The following is a 21338-nucleotide window of genomic DNA, read 5'->3' as shown; positions in this document are numbered from 1 at the left end:
CCTCTACGGCGACCGGTTATAAGAACACTCCTGAAATTGAATCCATGTGCATTCATCAAAAGACGAATCACCTTGACCTCGCCCACCAGTTGATTGTTTCCTTCGAAAACCCCTAACTCTCTTCCCTTCCTCTCCTCCTTCTCTTTTCTTTTTGTCCGATTCACTAAGAGTGCCAAAAAGGAACTCAAATAAAGCTTCTCAGGAGTTTGATTCGAATCTAGGGTTAAGCTTTATCGATGAGTGCGATAAACATCACAAACGTGAGCGTATTGGATAACCCAGCGCCATTCGTGAGCCCTTTTCAGTTCGAGATTTCCTACGAGTGCTTGACTTCTCTCCAAGACGGTATCCTCCCCCACTTTCTCCCCCCTCTCCCTTACACGGGCTTTTACGTTATTCATCCTGACTGATGATTTGCTCTGTCTATTGGATTTGGTACTGATTGTTCTTGTTTATAAGAAAAGTGTTTGTAGAGATTGATGTTTTACCTGATTTGGAGGTGTTGGTTTGTATATAGATTTGAACTTTGGCTCTGTACACGATGACAAAAAAAGATAGATACATTAGTTTTTAGCATTCATGGATCTTGCATTTGCCTGGAAAATAGTATAACTTGATAAGATATCTTTCTGCAATAACATCGTAGTAGCTAAGCCATCTACCTTGATAGTTTTGATCATCTTCTTGTAAGAAAGACAAAAGAAAGACAGTTTTTTCAACTTAGACCCAAGCTTTTTTTTTTTTTTGGTACAGATCTCGAATGGAAACTTGTCTACGTAGGCTCAGCAGAAGATGAGACTTATGATCAAACCCTAGAGAGTGTGCTTGTTGGGCCTGTTAATGTTGGCAACTACCGCTTTGTCTTACAGGTAAACACACACACATACTCCCTCACTTCTATAGCAACAGAAGTCTTGAGTCCAACACTCCATTTTACTTGTACAGGCTGATCCTCCGGATCCATCAAAGATCCGGGAGGAAGACATCATCGGTGTCACTGTGCTGCTGCTGACGTGTTCGTACATGGGTCAAGAGTTCTTGAGAGTTGGATATTACGTGAACAATGACTATGAAGATGAGCAACTCAGGGAAGAGCCTCCAACTAAGGTTTTGCTCGATAAAGTCCAGAGGAACATCCTCTCCGACAAACCTAGAGTCACTAAATTCCCTATCAATTTTCATCCTGAAGACGAGCAGACTCCTGCTGCTGATTCAGATCCTCCTCTTCCTCCTACTGAACAATCTGATGAACAACAACCTGATGACAACTGTGGTGAACCTCAAGCTTTGCCTGACTCTCCTGCTGAAAAACCTGATAGCAACTGTGGTGAAGCTCAAGTTTTGCCTGATCAGCCACCAAAACCCCATGAATCATGATTCTATTTTAAGCCAAGGTCTAGTTGAATGAGAAACTGGATGAGAACTATCTTCTCCTCCCTGTCTGGAAGATCTTTTCATTTTTGTTAAATTTATCACAAAACATTATCTGGAAGTTCTGTCTTGTTTGTGGAGGCTTTAGGTAAGCGGTTCCTTACATGTTTGGATGTTTTTTGGGGAAAGATTAATCGAAGCAAAACAATAAGTTCCAAATCAAGATAACATTAAAAGAGTTTTGAAGATTAACAATTTGTTTCTTATATTATGTACGAATGATTTAAGAGTGGCATTCAGTTTTTCATTATATGAATTTATCCAATTGTAATAATACGGGCTGTTTCTGATAGTATCAGAAACATGAGGTACAATTCATAAAATGTACTAAAACAGAAGGCTAAAAATGTAAATTAAGACCAACGATTCACAGTGTGCTTATTTAACTAGCCCTTGCCTTCCACCTTCCTCGTAGTGTTAACAGTAAACCGGAGGAGAAAGACAAAGCCGATGTCGAAATCCGGCGGAAACCAACCCGTAGATCGATACCTAAGACGCCAAGTGCTCGGTGAAGGAACATACGGTGTCGTTTACAAAGCCACCGATACCAAGGTCACTCAATCAATCAGATTCCCCCTTCGATTTCAACTCTGTTTGATTCGTAATCTCTTCGATTTTTTTTTGTCGCGTGTAGACTGGTAAGACAGTAGCAGTGAAGAAGATTAGGTTAGGAAACCAGAAAGAAGGCGTCAATTTCACGGCCCTCAGGGAGATCAAGCTCTTAAAAGAGCTGAACCACCCCCACATCGTCGAGCTCATCGACGCGTTTCCACACGACGGGAGCTTGCATCTCGTCTTCGAGTATATGCAGACGGATTTGGAAGCTGTGATCCGTGACCGTAACATCTTCCTTTCTCCTGGTGATATCAAGTCTTATATGTTGATGACTCTTAAGGGCTTAGCTTATTGTCACAAGAAATGGGTTCTGCATAGGTAACACCTATACAGCTCTTTCTTCTTAAGTGTTTTTTTGAGTTCTTGATTTTTTTTTTCACCATTGTGTAGGGATATGAAGCCTAATAATCTACTGATTGGAGAGAATGGTCTGTTGAAGTTGGCTGATTTTGGCTTGGCGAGAGTCTTTGGGAGTCCCAATCGGAGGTTTACTCATCAGGTGTTTTGTTTATTCATGTTTTTGTGTGTTTGAATTGATTAATAGTACGTCTGTTGATGATCTATTGGAATGTTCTGATGAAAATTAAAGGCTTGATATATAGCGTTGAGAAAGACATGATGAGTGTTTGATTTTCCGTTATTGCTTACTTATGTTGTTCGGTTTTGGTGACGTGTGAAAGATTGGTTGTTTCGAACTTACATACTGTTTTGTTATTTTTATTGACGTTTTTATACTCTTGAAGATTTTTGTAGACTTGGATCTTATTGGTTTGAGCTGGTAGCTAGATTATATTAATCTAGAATTTTGTAATTAGTATGTTTGGGACCTCGTGATGATTTATAAAAAGTTTTTTTGGGAAGTAAGAGCATTGAGAAGACATCATATGTTGTTAGTTCCGGTTCATGCATATACTTATTCTTTCGGTTTTCTGTGAGGTGAAAGATTGGCGGTTGCCAGTCACTAGATACCCTTTTCTGGCCTATGAAAGTAATTGACATTTTTAACTCCAGAAGAGGCTGAGATTGAGTGGTTGTCTAGATATATCATTTGGCTTGTATAGAAGACTCGTAAATAAAAGAATGTACTTATTGTAACAGGTATTTGCAACGTGGTACAGAGCGCCTGAGTTACTGTTTGGGAGTAGACAGTATGGAGCAGGAGTTGATGTCTGGGCTGCAGGCTGTATCTTTGCTGAGCTATTACTTCGCCGACCCTTTCTACCAGTAATGTCTCAAATGATCTTTTCTCTTCAATACTTGTGGGATTGTCTATTTTTTTTTTAATATATATATCTTCATTGCTTTGCTTTGCTTTCTTCAGGGTTCTACTGAGATAGATCAACTGGGAAAGATCTTTCAAGCTTTTGGAACTCCAACACAATCCCAATGGTCCGACATGATCTACCTCCCAGAGTACATGGAGTTCTCCTACACACCAGCTCCACCACTACGTACCATTTTCCCCATGGCAAGCGATGACGCTTTGGATCTTCTAGCCAAAATGTTCATCTACGACCCACGCCAACGGATCACCATACAGCAAGCTTTGGACCACAGGTTAATATATATAGCTTATTAAAAAAACTCAGGACAATAACTCCCATTTTATCTCGCTGATATCGTCGGTTTTGTTCGTCAGGTATTTCTCGTCTTCTCCATCACCAACCGAGCCAGGGAAGCTTCAGATTCCAGCTTCGAAAGGAGACGCCCTTGAACCAAAAGCCTCTGAGCAAAAGAGCCCTGCCGTGCTGTCACCTCCTGGAAAAATGAGGAGAGTGATGGGTCCTGAGGGATAATACCTTGTGAGGGTCTTCAGTTGTGGGTAGTATATACAGTTAAAATGGCTTTGATTGGATTTTGCAGTAACTCTAGCATTCGAGTTTTGTAATGCCTTTTTCTGCAAATTAGTTACCAGTCAAAACTTAACAGAAAGAACAAAAGCCAAAAAGAAAGAGAAACAGTCACTCTCTCATTTTTCGGGGCAGAGCAATTTATAGTGATATTTGCTGTATTTTATTCAAATGATTATAGGATTCAATATTTATCGAAGGTTTCGAGTGTTGTAGAATATGTACCCAATGTAGAAAAAGGACATTTGAAAACAAATGGTTTCACTTTAGTTCTATTCCGTACGGATGTCAAAACTAGCTTGTTCAATTCAGTTAGCGTGCATGTTCTTTATGGAATATTTAAGTTCTTTTCTTTTATCAAACATTCATTCAAGCAAAGGTTTTACACTCCATTAGATGAGGAATAGTTTAGCAATGAGAGGGCTGCATCAGCCTCCACATTACTCAAACGAAGAACAAATTGAAAAGAAACATAATCAAAGCTAAAGCTAAAATGATAGATATCAAACACAATTCCAAACAAAGCTGGAGTTAATGGTGATTTATAATTTATAATCATTGCTATATTAGAAATTTTTGCAAAAATATAAAGTTTTATAAGAAAAATTGTACATGTCATATAATTTAATGCTATGTCATCATTTTTTAATAGTCAGGTCATTAATTTTTATTAAGATTGAATGTGGTAGTGACATACTGTATATGCAAACCAATTTACAAATATTGACTAGGGGATTTCTATGGTATAGGAGAGTCCTCCTTTCTTTTTTTCAGTTAAACCAAATTAAATCTAATGAAACTATGCAAAGATTCCTAAATACCCATAAACCTAGCCATCAAATCTCTCTTGTTCTCTTTCTTTCTTTATCACCTTGCCGGGCTGCCGTTTGTCGCCCTCCAAACTACCACGAGTTGTCGCTGGTTGCTTGCTTCTCCATTGTCTTTTGTTGTTGTTCATCAAATCTGAAAAGTAAGCATTCAATCTTGTTTCCCCATTCATACTCTCTATGGTTTGTCACTGGGTATGTTAAATCTGATTAATATTTTTTCTCATCTATTCTTGATCATGAGAATACAGATCTTTGGTGGTGGTGTTGCATTCTTGTACTTATAGATCTGGATCTGTGACGTTGAGTAAGACCAAGGTGAGGACACGGCTGTGAACTCTTTTCATGTCTTGTAATACTGTGTTAGTCTCTTGTAAACACTGTCTGGTCTGATTGTTGATTGCATTGATGAAATGAACGATTAGATCTAGTTGTTAACTTGTGTTGATCTGAAAGAAAACACCTAACTGATATTAGATTGTTAAATGCTAAACCAGTTTGTGTTGAGATGAATAAGATGATTAGATGTATGATAAGTATTAAAGTTACGTGATAAGAATGAATGTGATGATGATGGGATTGGTGACCACAGTAAGGTGGAGCTCGATAAACCAGATAGGAACAAGTAATGTCGAATTTGGACATAAGTGAATACAATGAACATAGACAGACAGGGAATGGAAGCCTGAGCTGTAGGCGAGATATTCACGTAGGAACTGCATGATTCTATTATGACTAGGTTTTCCAAGTAGTCAAGGCTAGAGATAATAGGGGAAATCTGTAACATCTCCTACTGGACCTCTTAATATTTTTGTAAGAGAAAAGCCCACAAAGACTACAACCCATTAGGTTACTTAGAATTCTCCTCATCCTTTCATTATAAATATGAGAGTTTTCTTTTCATTTTTCCTATCGGAAAAAATCTATCTCTGCAAAGAGCCAAAGATTGTAGGGACCATAAAAAACAAATAATCCCTAGTGAGCTTTGTTTCTGACTAGGTTTTTCAGGTAGTCATGGTTAGAGATAATAGGGGAAATACTGATAAGTGACGAACCTTAAGTTGTTTGACAATTAAATAACATCTCTGACCAAAAAGGCTGGAATTTTAAGATTCTTAGATTTATTTTCCTTCCAACATTTTCCTACGGTGATTGGAAAGAAGACAACGTTTGTATAAACTGTCCGACAATATCTGAGATTCTAGTATTATATTCAGACAACTCGGATCTTTGTTTAGATTTGTTTTGCATGTTCCGTGACCAGTTCTGTATTTCTCTTTTGATTATCCGATCCACTTTGTATTTGACTTTCTCTGTAACTATTATCAACAAAAAAAAGTTTGCTCGGACGATGGAAAGCGGTTTATCCTTGACGCGGAGAGAAGAAGAAGAAGATTACAAAAATGAGAAATATGCTGGGATGATGAAGAAAGTGAGCTGCATGGCTGCTCCAATGGTGGCAGTTTATCTTTCTCAGTTTCTCCTTCAAGTTATCTCCATGGTCATGGCCGGTCACTTGGACGAGCTCTCTCTCTCCAGCGTCGCTATTGCCACTTCTCTTACCAACGTCACTGGCTTCAGCCTCCTTGTAAGATGTCTCTCTCTCTCTCTCTCTCTCTCTCTCTCTCTCTCTCTCTCTCTCTCTCTCTCTCTCTCTCTCTCTCTCTCTCTCTCTCCCATCTAACATGACTTCAATCATTAGGTTGGGTTTGCAGGTGCATTAGAGACATTGTGTGGTCAAGCTTTTGGAGCAGAGCAATACAGAAAGATTGGTTCATACACTTACAGCTCAATGCTATGTCTCGTCTTGATTTGTTTCCCAATCTCTCTTCTTTGGGTCTACATGGACAAACTCTTGGAGCTTTTCCACCAAGATCCTCTCATCTCTGAGTTAGCTTGTAGATACTCCATCTGGCTCATACCGGCTTTATTTGGATGCGCTCTTCTTCAACCTATGATTCGCTATTTCCAGTCACAAGGATTGGTTCTTCCTCTCTGCTTGAGCTCTTTTGGATCTCTCTGTTTTCACGTTCCCTTCTGTTGGTTTCTATTCTATAAACTGAGACTTGGAATTGTCGGAGCCGCTTTGTCCAACGGTTTTTCGCTTTGGTTAAACGTAGCTTTGCTCTGGGTTTTTATGAGAGACTCTGCTGTGTATCGCGAAACTAGGAATCTTCAGGCGCAAGAACTCTTCTCGAGCATGAAGCAGTTCATCTCTCTTGCGATCCCCACTGCAATGATGACTTGGTAACTATGTTTTCTTTGTTTCTTGATTTTTGATCGTCAACGGATGCTTAAATCTTTTTATCTCTTTTGATGTGCAAGTAAAGCTTGGAGTGGTGGTCATTTGAGCTCCTCTTACTATTGTCTGGACTCTTACCCAACTCAAAACTCGAAACATCGGTGATGTCCATATGGTATGTTCATAATCATATATATATATCCCCTTTGTATAATATTAACTCAATTAGAAAGGAAGATGACTATTGTTTCAGAATTACCGCTGAAATGAAATTAATATTACATGATGTAGTTTTGGACCAAGGGATTGCAGGCTTTGATCTAAAAATAATTAAAAAAATATATATACAGATGACCATTTTTTTTAATAACTAATGTGTACAACGTTTGTACTTTATTTATCTCTTCCTTGAGCAGCCTCATGACTTCACTTCTGCATTATGTTTTCGTGGATGCAATAGGTGCAGCCGCAAGGTATAGTAACATTGCCAATTATTCATAAGAATATAATTCTTTGTAAAATGTTTCTTAATTTTTGCTTATATAGCACACATGTCTCAAACGAGCTAGGAGCTGGAAACCCAAAGGCAGCTCGAGCAGCAGCTAATGCTGCACTTTACCTTGGCGCTTTTGATGCTTCCTTTGTATGCATCACTCTTTACTGTTTTCGAAATACTTGGGCGTATATCTTTAGCAATGAGTTAGAAGTCGTTCAATATGCAACAAAAATGACACCGATTCTCTGCCTATCAATTTTTGTCTGCAGCTTTACCTCCGTGCTCTCAGGTAAGCAAGTCATATCACATGTAAAATCTAGAGATGATAGCTTTTTTTTATTGTCTTTGTTACTTGAAAGCCAATAAACTAAATGTATATGTTCTTCGCGAACACTGCAATTTTCATCATATCCTTAGGGATTGCTAGAGGAGTAGGGTGGCAAAGTATAGCAGGATATGCAAGCATAGGATCATATTATCTAGTTGGCATACCGGTTGGTTCAGTCTTATGTTTTGTTGCGAAATTGAGAGGGAGAGGACTTTGGATTGGTATGTTGATAGGCTGCTTTTTCCAAACTATGGTTCTTGCGTATGTCACTTTTTTCACCAATTGGGAGCAAGAGGTATGTATACCTTTCCTTCTCTAGTTAATTATCTTCATCATTTTCTTATATCTAAAGTTTTGAATTTTATCTCCATTGGGCTCCAGGCAACGAAGGTGAGAGATAGAGTATTGGAGATGACACCAAAAGGAAACCAAGAAACAGAAACCATAACAGAGGATGCGCAAGTTTTACTAAGTGACGTTTCAGAAAATGTGTAACCAAACCCCATTTGCATTTGTCTAAATTATGCATACAAAGAGATTATCAACAAGTGATTAAATGATGAAATGGAATCTGGGACAATAAACATACTCCATCCATTTCTGAATAAGAGTCGTTTTGACATTTTTCACGCAAATTAAAAAAGTGACAGAAATATATATAAATTGTTATTAATTACATTTCTCTGACCAATGACACTCACACTTATTTGACAACAAATTGACAACAATTAAATCCGACCCTTTCATTTTGGTTTCAATTATTTATTCGTTGTATTATGTTTTTCTCCAAGAATAGATTTCTCTCTTTGAATCAATGAACATCTAACTTGTTTATTAACATCCTTGATATTTCAAAAATTTAGACGTAAAAGCAAGTCCAAGCACAAACAAACGAATAGTCGAATATAGTGATCTTTGCTTCTAACTAGGTTTTGCAGGTCGTCAAGGCTAGATAGGTGATACTTAGTAAACCTTAAGTTTCTTGACAGTCAAGGAACATCTCTGACCAAAAAGGCTGGAACTTTAAGATCCTCATTTTTTAATCTTCAACATTTCCTACGGTATTTTGTTAAATTATAATGGTGACTAGAAAGAAGAGTTAATATTTTAATAAGTCTACGTTTGTATTCACTGTCCGACAACATCTGAGATTCTACTAAGCGCTCTAGTATTATATTCAGACCACTAGCCTCTTTGTTTAATTTGTTTTGCATGTTCTGTATTTCTCTACTGATTATTCGATCCATCAGTTTGTATTGACTTTCTCCGTAACCATTATCAACAACAACAAAAAAAAAACTTTCCTCGGACGATGGAAAGCGGTTTCTCCTTGGCGCAGAGAGAAGAAGAAGATTACAAAAATGAGAAATCTGCAGGGATGATGATGAAGAAAGTGAGCTACATGGCTGCTCCAATGGTGGCTGTTTCTGTTTCTACGTATCTCCTTCAAGTTATCTCCATGGTTATGGCCGGTCACTTAGACGAGCTCTCTCTCTCCAGCGTCGCTATTGCCACTTCTCTTACCAACGTCACTGGCTTCAGCCTCCTTGTAAGATCTCTCTCTCTGTGTTTCTGTATCTCCCTCCCTCTCTCATCTAACATGACTTGGATCATTAGGTTGGGTTTTCAGGTGCGTTAGAGACATTATGTGGTCAAGCTTTTGGAGCAGAGCAATACAGAAAGATTGGTTCATACACTTACAGCTCAATGATATGTCTTGTCTTGATTTGTTTTCCAATCTCTCTTCTTTGGGTTTACATGGACAAACTCTTGGAGCTTTTCCAACAAGATCCTCTCATCTCTGTGTTAGCTTGTAGATACTCAATCTGGCTCATACCGGCTTTATTCGGATTTTCGCTCCTTCAGCCTATGACTCGATATTTCCAGTCACAAGGACTGGTTCTTCCTCTCTTCGTGAGCTCTTTTGGAGCTCTCTGTTTTCACATTACCTTTTGTTGGCTTCTTGTCTATAAACTTAAATTTGGAATTGTCGGTGCCGCTTTCTCCATCGGTGTTTCGCTTTGGTTTAATGTAGCCTTGCTCTGGGTTTTTATGAGAGATTCTGCTCTGTATCGTGAATCCAAGAATCTTCAGGCGCAAGAAATCTTCTTGAGCATGAAGCAGTTCATCTCGCTCGCGATTCCCTCTGCAATGATGATTTGGTAACTAAGTTTTATCTGTTTCTTAATTTTGATCTTGAACTGATGCTTAAATCTTTTATCTATTTTGGGGTGTAAGTAAAGCCTGGAATGGTGGTCTTTTGAGATTCTGTTACTATTGTCTGGACTCTTACCCAACTCAAAACTCGAAACCTCGGTGATGTCCATATGGTATGTAAATATATCCCCTTGTATATACTATACAGATGATATATATGTAACTGAGATTCAGTCAAAGATAAATGGGCAAAAAGATGCATTGTCTTAAAGGACAGGACAATATTAGGAGATTCACATAAAAAATAAAGAGATACTGGATTTTCATCCTTCCAAAGCGCAGAGTTTTTTATATTATAAATAAAATTTGATATGAATTAGAATTTTGAGATTTTTGTATATTATTATGTTACAAAATTGTATTATATCAAAGTAGAGAATTTTTTGAAAATTATAATGTATGAATTAAATTATTTAAGATTTTGTCTGTACATTAATTTTTGTTTTAACTCTCTTTTAGGTTTGAACATTTTATTTTGATCCAAAAACCGAATCGAAAAAACATGTTTGATTTGGACCCAGAAAAAGTATATGTTGTGTATTTCTTGGTTCTGGTCCATATCCTACTCAAGGTTCGATTGGATACCTTAAATAACCAAATTCTTTTTCTGTTTATTACGTAGATTTGGATATTTCGAATATGTTTTTGGTATTAAGTTATTCTTAAAAAGTTTGAGGTTTAGATTTTCGGTAAAAATTCAAATTTCTTAAAATATATTTTGTGTATTCAGATACAATCTTGGGTATTTTTTGGCTCCTCAGATCAGATTTGGGTATTTGAATATTTCGAGTATTTTTTGGATTTTTTTGACATTTTTTTGGTTTTAGATATTTAATCAAGGAGAAGCTATGATGAATAAGGCTCCTAGATAAATATTTCAAAAAGTTCAACATGAAACTTGTTCAAGGAAATTTTAATTTTAACAATGGCCGATTTGGACACATCCAAATAAAACATTGGTTCTGGTGCTCAAATTTTTGGAGACCTTTTTTACATAGGGATAGACACTCAAAATACAATTTTTATAAATAAATTTATTAAATAAATGTTTATAGTCTTCAAATTTTAGATCTGGGCGTGATAATATGTTTTCTTTGAGCAGCCTCACAGCTTCAGGTCTGCATTACGTTTTAGTGGTTGCAATAGGTGCAGCCGCAAGGTATAGCAACATTACCAATTATAAGAATATAATTCTTTGTGAAAATGTTTCTTAACCATTGTCTTATTTATATATATAGCACACATGTCTCAAACGAGCTAGGAGCTGGAAACCCAAAGTCAGCTCGAGCAGCGGCTAATGCTGCACTTTACCTTGGCGCTTTCGATGCTTCCTTTATATGCATTACTCTTTACAGTTATCGAAAAACTTGGGCGTATATCTTTAGCAATGAGGTAGAGGTGGCTCACTATGCAACAAAAATCACATTGATACTCTGCCTATTAATTTTTGTCAGCAGTTTTACCGCCGTGCTCTCAGGTAAGCAAGTCATATCAATTGAAAAAAAACCATATGCGGAAATGATAGATTTTGTGGTTGTATTTGTTACTTGAAAGTCAATAAACTAAATGTACACTGCAATTCATCATATCTTTAGGGATTGCGAGAGGAGCAGGGTGGCAACGTATAGCAGGATATGCAAGCATAGGATCATATTATCTGGTTGGTATACCGGTTGGGTCTATCTTATGTTTTGTTGCGAAATTGAGGGGGAGAGGACTTTGGATTGGTATATTGTTAGAGCAACATTACCCGCAAAACCCACATGGGTTTCTATAATTTCCCTTTTTTTTTATTTTATTTAAAAAAGAAAAAAAAAATTAAAATTGCACTAATCGCGGGCCGCCACGTGTCGTGGGGCCCGCGGAATAGTGACAGAAACAGCCTGAATGGGTTTCTTTACCTGCGCCTTTTTGCTTTGTTTCTTCCCATTCTCTCTCCATTTGGTGGGCCCCTGCTCCTTTAAAACTCCTTAGAGGACCTGCAATATTAGTGCTCTAAGGTGCTACTTTCCAAACGACGGTTCTTGCTCTTGTCACTTTTTTCACCAATTGGGAGCAAGAGGTGTGTTTACCTTTCCTTTTCTACTTACTTATTATCATCATTTTCTTATAATTTTTTTTTTGAATATTATCTTGATTAGGCAACGAAGGCAAGGGATAGAGTATTGGAGATGACACCTAAAGGAAACCAAGAAACAGAAATCATAGAAGAGGATGCGCAAGTTTTATTAAGCGATATTTCAGAAAATGTGTAACCCCATATCCATGTGTTTCTGATTCACACAAGCGTATGTTGTTTCTAGTTCACATAAGCATGTGTATATGAATCAAATAAGAATAGTGTTTCGTGAATTGACTATTGACCAGAGAGTAAATGATGAACTGGAATGTGGGACAATAAACATAAAGGAGTATTAGAAAATAAAATATATATAGCAAACTGAAATCAGATTATTCTGTTCATAAATGATGTTGATTTTGATTGCCTCAAATCTTCCTTATAGGTACCTGTTCTTGACAACTTTATATCATCTACGAAGAGAAAAACAACATTGACATGGGGAAATCCGATCTGATGCCATCTTCAAATATTGCCAAGCCCATCAATAGAAATATGAAAAATTAGCTTATTAAACTCGAGCAGCTTATTAAACTCGAGCAGCTTGAGATCGCAAATACGATAAGGGGTTTCGTGTGGGTTGGTTCTCTGGTCAACCACCTCAACTCATGACAACAACAACTAAATCCGACCCTTTTAATTTTTGGTTTTCGTTGTATTATGTTTTTCTACAAAATAATCTGTTTTCTTCAGGTAAATGAATGATGAAGATATCAGTTACAAAAAAATGATTATATTGTGTACTCGCGGCCACCTGAAAATTGCTAAAAAAATCTAAATCTAAACCCGTCAAAATCAAAAATCGTCGCTCTAGAACGTATGATGCTCTTGAAATAATGACCTTCAAATTTTCTTCTTTGGTACGTTATTTTGAATCAATGAACATCTAACTTGGTTGCACCAAAAAAAAATATTTTCAAAATTTAGACGTCAATCAAGTCCAAGCGGAAACAAACAGTCTTATACTATTTTTTGCTTTTAACTAGGTTTTGCAGCTAGTGCTAGATAGGTGATAATTGATAAACCTTAAGTTACTTGACAATCAAGAAACGTCTCTGACCAAAAAAAGGGCTGTAATTTTAAAGATCCTCATTTTTGTTCCTGCGGCATTGTGTTCAATCATAACAGTGACTGGAAAGTAGACTTTATATTTTAATAAGTCAACGTTTGTATTAAAGACCACTCGGGTCTTTGTTTAATTTGTTTTGCATGTTACGTGACCAGTTCTGTATTTCCTACTGATTATTCGATCCATCAGTTTGTGTTGACTTTCTCTGTAACTATTATCAACAAAGAAAAAGAAAAGTTTGCTCGGACGATGGAAAGAGGGTTCTCCTTGGCGCGGAGAGAAGAAGAAGATTACAAAAATGAGAAATCTGCAGGGATGATGATGAAGAAAGTGAGCTACATGGCTGCTCCAATGGTGGCAGTTTCCGTTTCTCAGTATCTCCTTCAAGTTATCTCCATGGTTATGGCCGGTCACTTGGACGAACTCTCTCTCTCCAGCGTCGCTATTGCCACTTCTTTTACCAACGTCACTGGTTTCAGCCTCCTTGTAAAATCTCTCTCATCTGTTAAATTTAAAGTTAATATGGGCTTCTAACTTAGAATCAGTTAACAATAACTAGAATTGTTCTAACCTTTTATATATTAACTTATTTTGGATCACCCTACTTAGGTCAACAAAGGTTCTGATACTATGTTAAATTTTTCCAACTATAACCAATTGGTAATAAGTGAATTATTCCTAACCATTTATATATTAGTGTTGTCCCTTTAAATTTTTTATGTGGGATGTTAACATCATCTAACTTGACTTCGATCATTAGGTTGGGTTTTCAGGTGCGTTAGAGACATTGTGTGGTCAAGCTTTTGGAGCAGAGCAATACAGAAAAATTGGTTCATACACTTTACAGCTCAATGATATGTCTTGTCTTGATATGTTTCCCGATCTCTCTCCTTTGGGTCTACATGGACAAACTCTTGGAGCTTTTCCACCAAGATCCTCTCATCTCTGAGTTAGCTTGTAGATACTCCATCTGGCTCATACCTGCTTTATTCGGATGCGCTCTTCTTCAACCTATGATTCGCTATTTCCAGTCACAAGGATTGGTTCTTCCTCTCTGCTTGAGCTCTTTTGGATCTCTCTGTTTTCACGTTCCCTTTTGTTGGCTTCTATTCTATAAACTGAGACTTGGAATTGTCGGCGCCGCTTTGTCCAACGGTTTTTCGCTTTGGTTAAACGTAGCTTTGCTGTGGGCTTTTATGAGAGACTCTGCTGTGTATCGCGAAACTAGGAATCTTCAGGCGCAAGAACTCTTCTCCAGCATGAAGCAGTTCATCTCTCTTGCGATTCCCACTGCAATGATGACTTGGTAACTATGTTTTCTCTGTTTCTTGTTTTTGATTATCAACTGATGCTTAAATCGTTTATCTCCTTTTGAGTGTAAGTAAAGCCTGGAGTGGTGGTCATTTGGGCTTCTGTTACTATTGTCTGGACTCTTACCCAACTCCAAACTGGAAACATCGGTCATGTCCATATGGTATGTACATGTATCCCCCTCTTGTATATATTGTCACTTACATAAATGATACAAGAAAATGAGATTCAATCCAAGATTAATGGGCGAAAAGATTCAATATCTTAAAGGGCCATGTTAGGAGATTCACAGAAAAAATATGGAGAGATCAATTTTTTTAAATAACAAATATGTCTTCCTTGAGCAGCCTCACAACTTCAGCTCTGCATTACGTTTTAGTGGATGCAATAGGTGCAGCCGCAAGGTACAGTAACATTACCAATTGTTAAGAAAATAGTTCTTTGTGATATGTTTCTTAACCGTTGTCTTGTTTATATAGCACACATGTCTCAAACGAGCTAGGAGCTGGAAACCCAAAGGCAGCTCGAGGAGCGGCCAATACTGCACTTTACCTCGGAGCTTTTGAGGCTTTCTTTGTATGCATCACTCTTTACAGCTATAGAAAAACTTGGGCGTATATCTTTAGCAATGAGGGAGAAGTGGCTCACTATGCAACTAAAATTACCTTGATTCTCTGCCTATCAATTTTTATCAACAGCTTTATTGCCGTGCTCTCAGGTAAGCAAGTCATATCAAAGGGAAAAAATCACATGTAGTAGAAGTAGAGACAAAAGCTTTTGTGAATTTAGTTGTTACTTGAAAGCCAATAAACTAAATTCATATGCTCTCCGCAAACACTGCAACTATTATATCCTTAGGGATTGCGAGAGGCACGGGGTGGCAGCTTATAGCAGGATATGCAGGCAATGCCAACATATTTATACAACAATAGAGATTGCCTTCAGGCCTTATCTCGAATATATCTAAATATACTCTAAGACTTATCAACATATATTTGTCATTATCTCTATCTAATATAGTCACGCCAATACTCCCCCTCAAGTTGGAGAGTGTGGATTCACAATGCCCAACTTGGACACTAGGTTCTGAAATGTAGCACGTCCCAATGCTTTGGTCAGAATGTCAGCAATCTGAGACTCTGTTCGAATATGCTGAGTGACTATCGTACCATCCTTCACCGCGTCTCGTACAGAATGACAATCAGACTCGATATGCTTCGTGCGCTCATGGAAAACAGGATTTGCTGCTATGTGTATTGCTGCCTTACTGTCACAAAAGAACCGCGTAGGTTGTGTCTGCTCCGCACCAAGATCCTTGAGAAGACGACGAACCCACTTGATTTCACGCAATGCTGCAGCCATTGAACGATATTCTGCCTCTGCAGAAGAATGGGAGACTGTCTTTTGCTTCTTTGTTTTCCATGAAATAGGAGACCCACCAAGCATAACCACAAAAGCACTAAGTGATCGTCGAGATAAGGGACACGCTCCCCAATCTGCGTCACAGTAAATCGTCAATGGAATATCAGGATCAGATTTCAGTAATATTCCTTGACCAGTCGTCCCTTTAAGAAACCGAACTACTCGAAGAGCTGCCTGCCAATGTTCTTCGCGCGGAGCCTTCATGAATTGAGAGAGTATGTGAATGGAGTAACAAAGGTCAGGACGCGTATTTAGAAGATATATCAGTCGTCCCAATAGCCGTCGATACTTCTTTGGATCCGCCAGCAATGGTCCTTTGGCTTCAGCCAATTTATGATTCTGTTCAAGAGGTGTCAAAGCCGGTTTAGAACCAAGATTTCCAGTATCAGTAACAATATCAAGACTGTATTTTCGTTGTGAGAGAAAAATCCCTTCTGATCCACGGCTTACTTCAATTCCAAGAAAATACTTAAGCTTTCCAAGATCTTTCATGGCAAAACACTTGCCCAAATACTCTTTAAAACGCTGAAGCATGTGAGTGTTGTTACCACAAATCAACAAGTCATCGACGTACACAAGAACTCGTAGTTCAATGCCTTGGCGAGAAAGTGAGAACAAAGAGTAATCCTCATGTGACTGAACAAACCCAAAACGAAGTAAAGCATCAGAAAGCTTCTTGAACCAGCACCTCGGAGCCTGTTTCAACCCATAAAGCGACTTGCGAAGCTTACAAACTTTGTTAGGATGAGTATGACGGAACCCCGGTGGTAGCTTCATGTAAACTTCCTCTTCTAGATCACCGTGGAGGAAAGCGTTGTGAACATCCATCTGATAAACCTCCCACTGATTAGCAGCTACCAAACGCAACAATGATCGGACTGTAGTCATTTTAACAACTGGAGCAAATGTCTCCTTGTAATCTTCTCCTTCCACTTGACGTTTTCCATTCACAACTAGACGGGACTTATGTCGTTCGATTGTGCCGTCGGCGTTAAACTTAATCTTGAACACCCAAAGACACTCGATTGCTTCTTTTCCTGGTGGCAACTCTGTAATATCCCAAGTATGACTATCCTCAAGTGCAACAATCTCCTTTCCCACTGAATCTCTCCAAACTTTCAACTGCATTGCTTCCTTAAAATTCTTTGGGTCTGTTTCGCTAGTAATAGAAACCAAGAAAGCACGATGTCCAGTAGAAAATTGTTCGTCAGTGATGTAATCAGATAAGGGATACAGAGTGTTACCTGAACCGTCAGAGGATGATGAAGTCGGCAGAGGCGTGAAGTGTGTATTACCATCAGGCGAAACGGTGACTTTGTGGAGATGATAGTCTTGCAAAGCTACAGGTTTTGACTTTTCCCGCAAGCCTCGGCCAAGAGGTTCTGATACAACCGGCTCAGGTTGTGAAGTAGACGCCACGTCAGGTACTAAAGGTGAAACTGTGATAGGTATCGGTTCACTAGCAACTTCCTGCTGAACTGTCTCAGAAGCAGTAACTTGTTCTGTTTCAGCCGGAGACACAGTCTCTGTTTCAGGAGCCAACTCTGTTTCTGTAACACTAGGAGACTCTGTAATTGCTGGAGAAGAAATGGTATTACTCCCCCTGTCGTCAGACGGTACCACCAGCCAGTCATCATCCGTTGGAACTGGATTCGACTGAAGCGATGGAGTTAGTTTAGGCTCAGCAAAAGGAAATATTTCTTCTCTAAAGATCACATCTCGAGATATCACAAACTCCTCACGATCGATATCATAAACCTTCCAACCCTTCTTTCCAACTGGATACCCTAGAAACACACAGAGCCTACTCCGCTGACCAAATTTGTCCTTGTCGCGAGTCATCCTATGCGTGTAGCAAGCAGAGCCGAAAACACGCAGAGTTTTGTAGTCTGGTTTAACGCCATGAAGAACTTCATATGGAGATCGTCCTTTATGAATAGCTGTGGGTGTGCGGTTGATTAAATGTGCTGCGGTTAAGATTGCTTCTCCCCAAAATTTAACAGGAATACTTGCTTGGAACAACAGAGATCGAGCAACATTAAGTATGTGTCTGTGTTTCCTCTCGACTCTGCCGTTTTGCTGCGGTGTTGCAACACAAGACGTTTGATGCACTATCCCATTATCTTTAAAATACGATGAGAGAACCATGAACTCAGTTCCATTGTCACTCCTAACCATACGTACTGGCTTGTTGAACTGCTTGTCCGTGTACTTAATAAACCTTTTAAGGACGTTTTTGACTTCTGATTTCTCTAACAGAAGAAATGTCCATACGGCTCGTGAGAAATCGTCTACAATAGTCAAGAAATAACGAGCACCACACGATGAAGGGAGTCTGTATGGCCCCCATAAATCAACATGAATAAGAGAAAAACAATCCTTTGTTTTATTCATACTATCATAAAAAATCTCACGAGTTTGCTTGGCTCTAAAACAAATGTCGCAAGGACTTGAGCCAACTGGTTTAGATGAAATAAAAGACAAATCTGAAAGCACAGTAAAAGACGGATGTCCCAAACGCCGATGCCACAGAACTTGGTCTGAACTCAGAGAAGATCGATGACTCTTTGCTGAGACAATATCCGTAAAGTAATACACACCATCACGCTCCTCACCGGCTCCAATCAAAGTCCTCGAGAAACGGTCCTGTATCACACAAATCGTGTCAGAAAATAAAGCCAAACAGTTAGCTTGCTTTAGAAGCTTTGCAACAGAGATTAGAGTGCAATTCAAATCCGGTACGTATAAGACATTATATAAGAAAAGTTTTGCAGACAACTGCATAGAGCCCATATGAAGTGCAAGCGTTCTGTTGCCATCTGCGAACGCCACTGAGCATGGTGGTATAATCACGATATCAGTCAAGAGCGATCTGTCTCCAGTCATATGGTGAGACGCACCTGTATCGAGAATCACATCACCATTATATTTCTTACCAGAGAGCTTATCAGCAGCCGGAGTACTCGAAGTATTTGCTTTGGCTTGAAGCATCTGACTGAGTGCTCGAATCTGATCAGGTGTGAATTCCGGGAAGGAGGAAGAGTTGGAGCTGGTTGCGTGTGCATTGTGTGCCTGACCGCGACCACGACCTCCGGAGCCACGACCTCCTCTGCCTCTAGAGCCACTGTTCTGACCACGACCCGCGTTGCGCTCAGTAAACCATTCAGGGTATCCCACTATCTGCCAACAATCTCGCTTCTCGTGTCCCGTCCTGCCACAGTGAGAACACAGCATTCGAGACCTCAGAATTGAATTCTCCGCTTTATTGGACGAGTCGTTTGAAGCTGTATTCTGTCGAGCTACAAAACCGACTGCTTCTTGTTGCTCATCACGAACTCGTGTAGCCTCAAGACGTTGCTCTTCTCGTATCATCTTGTTATAGATCTCACCAAGAGATGGAAGTGGATCAAGTCCAATAACATTGGTGCACAAGCTACCAAAACGAGAATCATCAAGTCCCATTACAAACTGATGAATCTTCTCCTGTTCCTTTTCTTTGGCCATCGCTGCAGCCGCTCCACATGAGCACACATGAACTGGTTGATAGGTCTGCAACTCCTCCCAAAGCGTAGACAATTTTCCAAAGTAGTCTAACACAGACTGTCCTCCTTGCCGACACGCAGCAAGTTTTGCTTTTATCTGATGAATACGTACAGTATTCCCTATGGCGAAGTGTTGCTTGAGGTCTTCCCAAAGCTGATGCGCGTCTGTGATGTATGTAACAGTCGAGCGCACCTTCGGTTCTATGGAAGCTCGGATCCACCCGACAATCATAGAATTCACCGTTAACCAATTCTCCAAGTCGATGCTATCTGTGTCTGGTTTCTTCAACGTACCCTTGATGAAACCTAATTTTCTTTTGGCCTGAAGTGCGTTTAACATCTCTGAAGACCATTCATTGTAATTTTCCCCGTTCAACTGAACAGAGGAAATAACGGCACCCGGGTTATCGGAACCGTACAAGGCATAGGGTGAGATAGTCTCATCCTTCTTTACAACTTGTAAATCTGCCATAGCGTGTTTCTTTTAGCACAAGGAACACACGAAAAGAAAATTTTTGAGTCAGAGTTTTAGGGATCTCTGCTCTGATACCATGTAGATTTAGATATCGAAAGTACTTGTGTTATTAGAACGGCAATGCCAACATATTTATACAACAATAGAGATTGCCTTCAGGCCTTATCTCGAATATATCTAAATATACTCTAAGACTTATCAACATATATTTGTCATTATCTCTATCTAATATAGTCACGCCAATACATAGGATCATACTATCTGGTTGGTATACCGGTTGGTTCAGTCTTATGTTTTGTTGCGAAATTGAGAGGGAGAGGTCTTTGGATTGGTATATTGATAGGCGGCTTTTCCCAGACGATGGTTCTTGCTCTTGTCACATTTTTCACCAATTGGGAGCAAGAGGTATGTATACCTTTCCTTCTCTAGTTACTTATCTTCATCATTTTCTTATAATATAAACTTTTGAATAATGTCGAGTAGGCAACGAAGGCGAGGGATAGAGTATTGGAGATGACACCAAAAGGAAACCAAGAAACAGAACTCATAAAAGAGGATGCGCAAGTTTTACTAAGTGCCATTTCAGAAAATATGTAACCCCATATGCATGTGTTTCTGATTCACAAAAGCGTCTGTGTTACTAGTTCACATGAGCATGTGTGTATGAATCAAATAACAATATGTTTCTTGAATTGACTATCGACATGAGTTAAATGATGAACTGGAATCTGGGACAATAAACAGAAAGGATTATTAGACAACAAATATATCGCAAATTGAAATCAGCTTATTTTGCTCATGACATAAATGATTCTCATTTCAAACCTGTTTTAGGTAACTATATACGATTTATGGAGAGAAAAACAACATTGACGTGGGGAAATCCGATGCCATTTTCAAATATAGCTAAACTCACCCATAGGAATATGACAAGTTAGCTTATTAAACCCGAGCAGCAATTAGCAACGACATGCAGGCAGTGGCGGTCCCAGGAATAAATATGTGTGGGTTCAAAAATATTAAAGTTGCGCTAGGAGGTTTCGAACCCTGGTCTTTGCGGTGTCAAACACCATACTTTACCAACTTTCCTACTAGATTTTTGACAATTACTTTAACAAAACAACATTTTATCAGATTTTTGTGGTATCAAGTGACCCCACTAGCTACAGTGTGGATCCGTCCCTGCATGCAGGTGCAGGAAATCTTCGGCTATATTATATTAGACGAGTATCACATAATTATTTATGTTAAAAAATCATTCAATCAAAATCAACTGTCTCAACCTCCATTATATTATATTTGACGAGTTTCTCATAATTATTCATGTTCTTATATAAATTTATACTATTAAAACAGAAACATTCTAAAAAATCTACTTAAACAAAGTTGTTGGA

General features: G+C 38.7%; 4 protein-coding genes and 1 pseudogene across 4 annotated transcripts; all 5 read left to right on the top strand.

The window, feature by feature from the left end:
• Positions 1-72: 72 nt before the first annotated feature.
• Positions 73-1534, top strand: LOC108818181 (probable histone chaperone ASF1A). The gene is made up of 3 exons (XM_018591074.2): positions 73-345; positions 754-869; positions 946-1534. The coding sequence occupies exons 1-3, from the start codon at positions 237-239 to the stop codon at positions 1375-1377; spliced, it is 657 nt and encodes a 218-aa protein (XP_018446576.1). The 5' UTR covers positions 73-236; the 3' UTR covers positions 1378-1534.
• Positions 1535-1841: 307 nt separating this feature from the next.
• On the top strand, positions 1842-3978 carry LOC108818180 (cyclin-dependent kinase D-2). Its single transcript, XM_018591073.2, has 6 exons — positions 1842-1983; positions 2066-2364; positions 2437-2545; positions 3145-3270; positions 3368-3603; positions 3686-3978. Exons 1-6 carry the CDS (start codon positions 1882-1884, stop codon positions 3840-3842), a joined length of 1029 nt encoding a protein of 342 aa, XP_018446575.1. The 5' UTR covers positions 1842-1881; the 3' UTR covers positions 3843-3978.
• A 1674-nt stretch (positions 3979-5652) lies between these two features.
• On the top strand, positions 5653-8329 carry LOC108815322 (protein DETOXIFICATION 8-like). Its single transcript, XM_056990345.1, has 7 exons — positions 5653-6311; positions 6426-6970; positions 7054-7140; positions 7382-7438; positions 7512-7750; positions 7879-8084; positions 8171-8329. The coding sequence occupies exons 1-7, from the start codon at positions 5973-5975 to the stop codon at positions 8282-8284; spliced, it is 1587 nt and encodes a 528-aa protein (XP_056846325.1). The 5' UTR covers positions 5653-5972; the 3' UTR covers positions 8285-8329.
• A 757-nt stretch (positions 8330-9086) lies between these two features.
• On the top strand, positions 9087-12269 carry LOC108816766 (protein DETOXIFICATION 7-like). The gene is made up of 8 exons (XM_018589333.2): positions 9087-9338; positions 9407-9951; positions 10033-10119; positions 11109-11165; positions 11245-11483; positions 11602-11743; positions 12005-12068; positions 12148-12269. Exons 1-8 carry the CDS (start codon positions 9102-9104, stop codon positions 12259-12261), a joined length of 1485 nt encoding a protein of 494 aa, XP_018444835.1. The 5' UTR covers positions 9087-9101; the 3' UTR covers positions 12262-12269.
• Positions 12270-13334: 1065 nt separating this feature from the next.
• Positions 13335-20671, top strand: LOC130497497 (protein DETOXIFICATION 8-like; annotated as a pseudogene).
• Positions 20672-21338: the final 667 nt, after the last annotated feature.

The sequence above is a fragment of the Raphanus sativus genome, chromosome 7 (assembly GCF_000801105.2).
Source record: "Raphanus sativus cultivar WK10039 chromosome 7, ASM80110v3, whole genome shotgun sequence".
Classification (NCBI taxonomy): domain Eukaryota; kingdom Viridiplantae; phylum Streptophyta; class Magnoliopsida; order Brassicales; family Brassicaceae; genus Raphanus; species Raphanus sativus.
Note: the sequence above shows the minus strand (reverse complement) of the source record. Positions and strands in the feature narration are given on the sequence as shown.

What these genes read in the sequence shown, in the direction of transcription:
- LOC108818181 (XM_018591074.2), top strand. Translation starts at nt 237, where the DNA reads ATGAGTGCGATAAACATCACAAACGTGAGCGTATTGGATAACCCAGCG. An exon ending in CTTGACTTCTCTCCAAGACG is followed by an intron (nt 346 to 753) that starts GTATCCTCCCCC and finishes TTTTTGGTACAG; the next exon opens with ATCTCGAATGGAAACTTGTC. An exon ending in ACTACCGCTTTGTCTTACAG is followed by an intron (nt 870 to 945) that starts GTAAACACACAC and finishes TTACTTGTACAG; the next exon opens with GCTGATCCTCCGGATCCATC.
- LOC108818180 (XM_018591073.2), top strand. Translation starts at nt 1,882, where the DNA reads ATGTCGAAATCCGGCGGAAACCAACCCGTAGATCGATACCTAAGACGC. An exon ending in AAGAAATGGGTTCTGCATAG is followed by an intron (nt 2,365 to 2,436) that starts GTAACACCTATA and finishes ACCATTGTGTAG; the next exon opens with GGATATGAAGCCTAATAATC. An exon ending in CAGCAAGCTTTGGACCACAG is followed by an intron (nt 3,604 to 3,685) that starts GTTAATATATAT and finishes TTTGTTCGTCAG; the next exon opens with GTATTTCTCGTCTTCTCCAT.
- LOC108815322 (XM_056990345.1), top strand. Translation starts at nt 5,973, where the DNA reads ATGTTCCGTGACCAGTTCTGTATTTCTCTTTTGATTATCCGATCCACT. An exon ending in TCACTGGCTTCAGCCTCCTT is followed by an intron (nt 6,312 to 6,425) that starts GTAAGATGTCTC and finishes TTCAATCATTAG; the next exon opens with GTTGGGTTTGCAGGTGCATT. An exon ending in TCACCAATTGGGAGCAAGAG is followed by an intron (nt 8,085 to 8,170) that starts GTATGTATACCT and finishes ATTGGGCTCCAG; the next exon opens with GCAACGAAGGTGAGAGATAG.
- LOC108816766 (XM_018589333.2), top strand. Translation starts at nt 9,102, where the DNA reads ATGGAAAGCGGTTTCTCCTTGGCGCAGAGAGAAGAAGAAGATTACAAA. An exon ending in TCACTGGCTTCAGCCTCCTT is followed by an intron (nt 9,339 to 9,406) that starts GTAAGATCTCTC and finishes TTGGATCATTAG; the next exon opens with GTTGGGTTTTCAGGTGCGTT. An exon ending in CTTTGGATTGGTATATTGTT is followed by an intron (nt 11,744 to 12,004) that starts AGAGCAACATTA and finishes ATTAGTGCTCTA; the next exon opens with AGGTGCTACTTTCCAAACGA.